This window comes from Schistocerca nitens, chromosome 4 (assembly GCF_023898315.1).
Source record: "Schistocerca nitens isolate TAMUIC-IGC-003100 chromosome 4, iqSchNite1.1, whole genome shotgun sequence".
NCBI lineage: Eukaryota > Metazoa > Arthropoda > Insecta > Orthoptera > Acrididae > Schistocerca > Schistocerca nitens.
This window is the reverse complement of record NC_064617.1, coordinates 966,303,954-966,311,466: the sequence shown is the minus strand read 5'-3', so window position 1 is coordinate 966,311,466 and position 7,513 is coordinate 966,303,954. Positions and strand designations below refer to the sequence as shown.

The following is a 7,513-nucleotide window of genomic DNA, read 5'->3' as shown; positions in this document are numbered from 1 at the left end:
TCTTCTCCCTTGTCCCCTCCCCTCCCCCGGCAGATCCTCTTAGGATTTTATTCTTTATCAAGTGTGCTGCGTTAGTGTTATATTTGGTGCCGTTATTCAGTGTCATCTAGTGATGTGGTTTTAATTATGTTCTCGACCTGTATATAGTGCATGATTGTTCATGTGCTTGTTATACTGCGGCCGCCTTTTACATTGTTTTTGCCTTGAGTGTTTTTTAAGTGCACTTCAAATTACCGGCTGTGTTCTTTTAACTTTACGTCGACTTTTAACTGTCCCCCAATACATGTCCCCATATTAGTGTGTATTTTAACTCTCCTCATCTCCATTTCCAGTGCTTTTTTATGTCCCCATTTTTTATCCCACTTTTTTATGTAAGAATGCCCCTTTCTGTATTTTTTAAAATCCGTTTGTCTGAAGAGCAATGAACTGAGCCACTGCCAGTCCTCCCCTGCCCGTGTGGGGCAAGGGAATGAAATTACAATAAAGAAAAAAAAGCAAGTTGGAAATGTGGGTCTCACGGGGAGTGTGCAGGAGATAAGTCTCAGCAGTGGCACTATCTTCTGTGTCTTCGATGACTTAGTTGGCTGGCACGGTAGTTCAGTGTGTTCGGCCAGAGGGCTAGCTACACTCTGTAATAAGAAACTGAGTGAACGGATCAACGAACAACCTAAGTGGATGTCATCGAACGTCCGCCCCGAACAAACTCAACGAACAATATAGAACAAAATGAGATTTCCCCCCCCCCCCCCCAAAAAAAAAGGAAAAATCGGATAGAGCATCTGCCGTGTAAACAGGAGATCACGGGTGTGAGACCCGGTTGGGGCACACATTTTCAACTATCCCCGTTGACATAATTTACAACGCCTGTAAGCAGCTAATGGCCTGGATTTCATTGCAACCTCATTATGCTAAGATGTCAGAAATTCGTTAATAACATTGTTTTGTTTCAAAGTTCCGTACAACCGATACTGGAGCTCCTGTCGATAATATTCCATGCTGATGCGTGTAAATTTCTTATTGTGACACAAAAATTCCTTCTGTGAATTCACGATTCGCAGAATATGTTGTGTGTTAATTTGTTGTGTGTAAATTAAACGATGTATTGATATACGAGCCGGCCGGTGTGGCCGTGCGGTTCTAGGCGCTTCAGTCTGGAACCGCGTGACGCTACGGTCGCAGGTTCGAATCATGCCTCGGGCATGGATGTGTGTGATGTCCTTAGGTTAGTTAGGTTTAAGTAGTTCTAAGTTCCAAGGGACTAATGACCACAGATGTTAAGCTCCATAGTGCTCAGAGCCATTTTTATTGATATACGAGGGCCACTTGTTGACAGTTTCTGCAAGTGCACGCTCTGTCCTGAGCTGGATGTCTGTTCAGTTCGTACCTTGGTGTTTACATCGTTACATTTTACGGCTGTGCGATTTCACTTCAGGGAGCACATTTGACATTATGTGTATGTTATATTTTCATCTTTTGTCATTGATAAACGAATGTGCTGTATTACGAGTAGAATGTGTTCCCGCAATGTGATTGATAGTAATCTAATAGTAATGTCGTTTATACTCAGTTACGCTCGAACATGAAATGACGATACCAAGCTGCTGTTGAAAACGATCGTCGTAAAATAAGCTACATCTTAGCTTCAGAAGAAATTACTTTCCATCAGTTCTTAAATCTGCTTGTACACATTATAGTAGTTCCTTCTAACTGTGATATGATCTGCGATCAGGAAAAATATTATCTGCACAATTTTATACTTATCAAAACGAAATGCATTTTGACTGGCAGTTCACCCTTGATATTGTTTCAGTGGTTGGTAATGTCTGAGCAGATGGCGTTGATAAACTCAGGGTTTGTTTTGTTTATGTACAGGAAGGTTGGTAGCAGTGTGAGGTGTTGATAGCTGTCAGTGTTGAATATGCAAAAATATGAGAAATTAGAGAAAATTGGCGAAGGCAAGAGCATAATTTTTTTTTAGTAGATAGTGTTCGGGAAATTCTGTTAAACTGGAAAATCTCTTGTTGAAAAACGTGATTATCGTCATTGACATCGTCATACAGTGTTTTTGTTTACACTCTTGAGATTTAATCTTTTGTTACAGGTACTTACGGAACTGTATTTAAAGCAAAAAATCGCGAAACGCATGAAATTGTCGCTTTAAAGAGAGTGCGTTTAGACGATGATGATGAGGCAAGTATTTTGTTGAATTGTTTTCTGCAGAGAGAACGTCGGAACTGTATCAAGTCAGTACAGTGCTTTGCAGTTGTGAATATTAATGTTGTTGTCGTTAATTAGGGTGTACCTTCATCGGCGTTACGTGAGATATGCCTCTTAAAAGAACTAAAACACAAGAATATTGTACGGTTGTATGATGTGCTCCACAGCGATAAAAAACTAACGTTGGTGTTTGAACATTGTGATCAAGACTTAAAGAAATATTTTGATAGCTTAAATGGGGAAATAGATCCAGATGTAGTGAAATCTTTCATGTAAGTACACGCAATTGCTTCACATACAAAGATTTATGAGATTTGCGCGTTATTACTTATCTAACTGATGATAAATGACCTCTACATTTTGTGAGGCTATGTAATAACAGTAAATCATGGTTTATATTGTGCCAATGAATGTCTGTGGATTTTGACTAAATGTAGCAACATTTTAATTTTCTTATGTAGGTATCAACTGCTACGAGGCCTTGCCTTTTGTCACAGCCATAACGTTCTCCACAGAGATCTCAAGCCACAGAATTTACTTATTAACAAGGTTTGTATAGTTGTTTTCACAAGCACTGTTGAATACATATCAATGTGAAGCATTCATGTCATGAAAATGAGGTTTTAATTCAATTCCAACATCAAACAGTTTACACTTGCGTGAAAAAATGAAAATAATGTATGTTGCAATGTTATATTAATTTGATGTGTCCTGTCATATTTTGCTTGCTGCTCCATTAACCTCATATTATGGAAGAGTTTCATTATAGTAAATTTTTGTGACTCTTGCTTCAATTTCTTCATGATGTGTTCAAATACCGGGATGACTTCTTTGGAAGGGCGCAGCCGACTTCCTTCCCCATCCCTCCCTAATCCGATGAGACCGATGACCTTGCGGTTTGGTCTCTTCCCCCAAAAAACCCAACTCTTGTGAAATAGCACATGCTTTGTGTGAATGACTCAAGTTTATCATAGTAGTGTAGTTACTTAACATTGTAGATGATAATGGTTACAGAAGGCTTTCTGTTAAGTAAAACTTCAGATGAATATAAGATATTGATTCGCTGTCCTTATATAATACTGTATAATAAAGACGTGATGACAGAAGGGCAAGCCATGTGTGGAATGAGTTAGCCAGATAATAAATAGCAACTTTGGTTACATATGAAGATGTTTTTCATAGAAATTGTGTTTCAGATGTTCTTAACATGCCTGATTAATTCTTGCAGCAACTGGGTTAAATTCACTCATTTTTAACACAATGGTTTGATACGGCCTGCCATGAATTCCTCTCCTGTGCCAAACTCTTCATGTCAGAGCAGAATAGCACTTGCAACATACATCCTCAATTATTTGCTGGATGTATTCAAATCTCTAACTTTTTCTGCAGTTTTTACCCTCTACAGCTCCCTCTAGTACCATGGAAGTTACTCCGTGATGTCTTAACAGATGTCCTGTCATCCTGTCCCTTCTCCTTGTCAACCTTTCCCACATATTCCTTTCCTCTCCGTTTCTGCACAGAACCTCCTCATTACTTACCTTATCAGTCCACCTAATTTTCAACATTTGTCTGTAGCACCACATATAAAATGCTTCGATTCTCTTCTGTTCCAGTTTTCCCACAGTCCATGTTGAGCTACCATACAATGAGTTGCTCCAAACATACATTCTCAGGAATTTCTTCCTCAAATTAAGGCCTGCATTTGATACTAGTAGACTTCTCTTGGCCAGGAATGCCCTTTTTGCCAGTGCTAGTCTGCTTTTGATGTTCTCCTTGCTCTGTCCGTCATTCTTTATTTTGCTGCCTAGGTATCAGAATTCCTTAACTCAATCTACTTCGTGACCATCAACCCTGATGTTAAGATTCTCACTGTTTTCGTTTCTGCTACTTCTCATTAATTTGGTCTTTCTTTGATTTACTCTCAATCCATATTCTGTACTCATTAGACTGTTCATCTCATTCAGCAGATTGTGTAATTCTTCTTCACTTTCACTCAGGATAGCAATGTTGTATACTGATTCTATAAGCTAAATAATGGAAAATCCAGGATGGAGTAATGTATTATGAAAAGGATACATTGCTTCTAACCATATAGAGGAGGCATTGAATCACAGACAGGATCAACAAAAAGATTACTATATATGTAAGCTTTTGGCCAAAACACCTTCTGAAGTAGAACCCCCCCCCCCCCACACACACACACACAAAAGACCACTCTCTAGCTTCAGAGGCCAGACTTAACCCTCCTACAGAAAAAGAGTTCCTGTTCCCGTACAACACAGCATTCTGCCCGTCACTATAATACCTGACTGACTCCAGATGTATAACCTCATTCCTGGTCGCCATGACTAATTATATCCTCACTCACAATTACTTCTCCTTTGAAGGCATCACATAGAAACAAATCTGAAGTACAGCAATTGGCACCCACGTGGCACAGTCATAAAGCACTAGGAATGTTTCACTAATAAAGTTTGTTCCAACGTCTGTTTTATTATGGCTGATCAGGGAATTGGTGAATCAACATTTAAAACTTTTGCCTTAAATTAATTTTAACACAGTATATACTGGAAATAATATGTGCAATACTATTGTTAGATACCTTTGTGCCAAACTGCGTCACAGAGTTGCCGGAGATCATCTTGATAGTACTCCTTTGTCACTCTTTGCCCTTACAGTGTGTATCAGTGTGTATTCATGATGCACAATTCCACAGACATCAGAGAAGACAGGCAGTATCACCTTGATTTTGCTTTGCACCTGCCACACTTTCTTCAGCCTTTGAGGCTCGGGATGCTTCCATTGCGATGACTGTCTTTTTGTTTCTGGGCCGTACACAGGCACCCATGACTCAGCTCCAGTTATCACGGTGTTCAGACACCGAGGATCAGTGTTGATGGTGACCAGAAGGTCCTGTGCAACGTCAAAACGGAGACCTTTTTGATCTGGCGACACCAACTTGGGCACGAATTTTGCAGCCACTTAGTGCATGTTCAAATCATCACCAAAAATTGCATGTGCAGAATCTTTACTCACTCTACCTTCTTGGGCAATCTCCCGCACGGTCAAACAATGATCTGCCATCACCAAATTTTGCACCCTCTCAACAACAGTTGCACTCCGAGCTGTTTGGAGCCTATCAGAACGCTGGTCACTCTCTGCTGACGTGCGGCCTTTTTTGAATCTGTTGAACCACTCCTTAATTTGTGTTATACCTGTCGCATCTTCTCCAAACACCTGCTGTATCTTACGAATTGTTTCGCTTCGAGAATCACCAAGTTTTTGACAAAATTTGATGCTGTATCTTTGCTCAACACATTTAGTCATCTTGAGAGAATCGGTAATCCGATGAACAAGTTGTGTAGCACCTCACTCAGTGACCGAAGGGCAGCGACTGACACGCTGGAAGGCAGGGACAAAATTCACACGTGCGCATATAGGTCTCTTCCTTTACTGTGTACAATGGTGCCGTGCTGTCGTCTCTATTTTGCGCGGAAAAATCAAATGTCGGATTCTTTATAGACAGACCTTGTATCGCATTCCTGAAAAAAAAAAAAAAAAAAAAAAAAAATTAGACTGTGACTAGCAGTTTCTACTGAGTGTACTTCAGTTTTAACCTCAGATTAATACTATTTTCAACTGCTAAGAAGAGTGATTGCTTTTCCCTCTTTCCTTGTATACTGCCTTATTAATTAGTATCCAGCACTGAAATTGAGGCTAAAGCATTCATATAGATTGCATTACACATACGTGAAGAATAATCGTACCTGATTAATTCAGTGAAAATGGCCATGAAATTTTGAGTCTCATGGACAGTAAGAGGGCAGCATTTGCTGTGTGGCAAAACAACCATAGTCTGCTTCCAAGGAACTACATTATCAGGAAACCATATCAGAACACAGGTGAACTTCAGAACTGAAGAGTCACTGATGGATGCTTAAATCCTGAGAAAAGGAACATCCGGTTGAAAAACCAAAACCATACAAACTTCCTTCGGTGCTACCAAGACAGAGTACAGCCCATGTACTCATAAGCCTCAACCCCATAAGATCTAGGGACGGTGGTACTTTTCCGAAAGGCAGCTGCTCTGTAAAAGGTGATTGGAAGAAACATTTCCAAGAATGGAATTCCTACCGATATCTTCTTCCCCCCTCCCCTCCCCCCTCCTCCCCATGAACCATTGACCTCGCCATTGGTAGGGAGGCTTGCGTGCCTCAGTGATACAGATAGCAGTATCGTAGGTGCAACTACAACAGAGGGGTATCTTTAGGGAGGCCAGACAAATGTGTGGTTCCTGAAGAGGGGCAGCAGCCTTTTCAGTAGTTGCAGGGGCAACAGTCTGGGTGATTGACTGATCTGGCCTTGTAACACTAACCAAAATGGCCTTACTGTGCTGGTACTGCAAACGGCTGAAATCAAGAGGAAACCACAGCCGTAATTTTCCCAAGGGCATGCAGCTCTACTGTATGCTTAAATGATGATGGCATCCTCTTGGGTAAAATATGCCGGAGGTAAAATAGTCCCCCATTCGGATTTCCGGGCGGGGACTACTGAGGAGGACGTTGTTATCAGGAGTAAGGAAACTGGCGCTCTGTGGATCGGAGTGTGGAATGTCAGATTTCTTAATCGGGCAGGTAGGTTAGAAACTTTAAAAAGGGAAATGGATAGATTAAACTTATGTATAGTGGGAATTAGTGAAGTTCGGTGGCAGGAGGAACAAGACTTCTGGCAAGGTGAATACAGGTTTATAAATTCAAAATCAAATAGGAATAATGCAGGAGTAGCTTTAATAATGAATAAAAAACTTGGAGCATGGATCAGCTAATACAAACAGCATAGTGAATGCATTAGTCTAGCCAAGATAGACACAAAGTACAAGTTTATATGTCAAATAGCTTCGCAGATGATGAAGAGATTGAAGAAATGTATGATGCAATAAAAGAAATTATTCAAATAGTTAAAGGAGACAAAAATTTAATAGTCATGGGGCATGGAATTCAATAGTAGGGAAAGGAAGAGAAGGAAAAGTATTAGGTGAATATAGACTGGGGGTAAGGAATGAAAGAGGAACCTGTCTGGTAGAATTTTGCACAGAGCATAACTGAATCAGAGCTAACACTCGGTTTAAGAATCATGAAAGAAGGTTGTGTACATGGAAGTAGCCTGGAGAGTCTGGAAGGTTCCATATAGATTATATAATGGTTTTAAATTGTAAGACATTTCCAGGGAGAGATGTGGACTCTGACCACAATTTATTGGTTATGAACTGTAGACTGAAACTGAATAAACTGTAAAA

The 7,513-nt window shown here is 40.2% G+C and overlaps 1 protein-coding gene across 1 annotated transcript in view; it reads left to right on the top strand.

Moving 5' to 3' along the window:
* Window positions 1-1,869: 1,869 nt before the first annotated feature.
* Window positions 1,870-7,513, top strand: part of LOC126253645 (cyclin-dependent-like kinase 5) — a 46,552-nt gene continuing 40,908 nt past the window's right edge. The window contains exons 1-4 of the mRNA XM_049955148.1: window positions 1,870-1,955; window positions 2,102-2,190; window positions 2,296-2,489; window positions 2,679-2,766. Coding sequence (XP_049811105.1) covers window positions 1,919-1,955; window positions 2,102-2,190; window positions 2,296-2,489; window positions 2,679-2,766 — 408 coding nt within the window. The 5' untranslated portion in view covers window positions 1,870-1,918. The remainder of the gene's footprint in view (window positions 1,956-2,101; window positions 2,191-2,295; window positions 2,490-2,678; window positions 2,767-7,513) is intronic.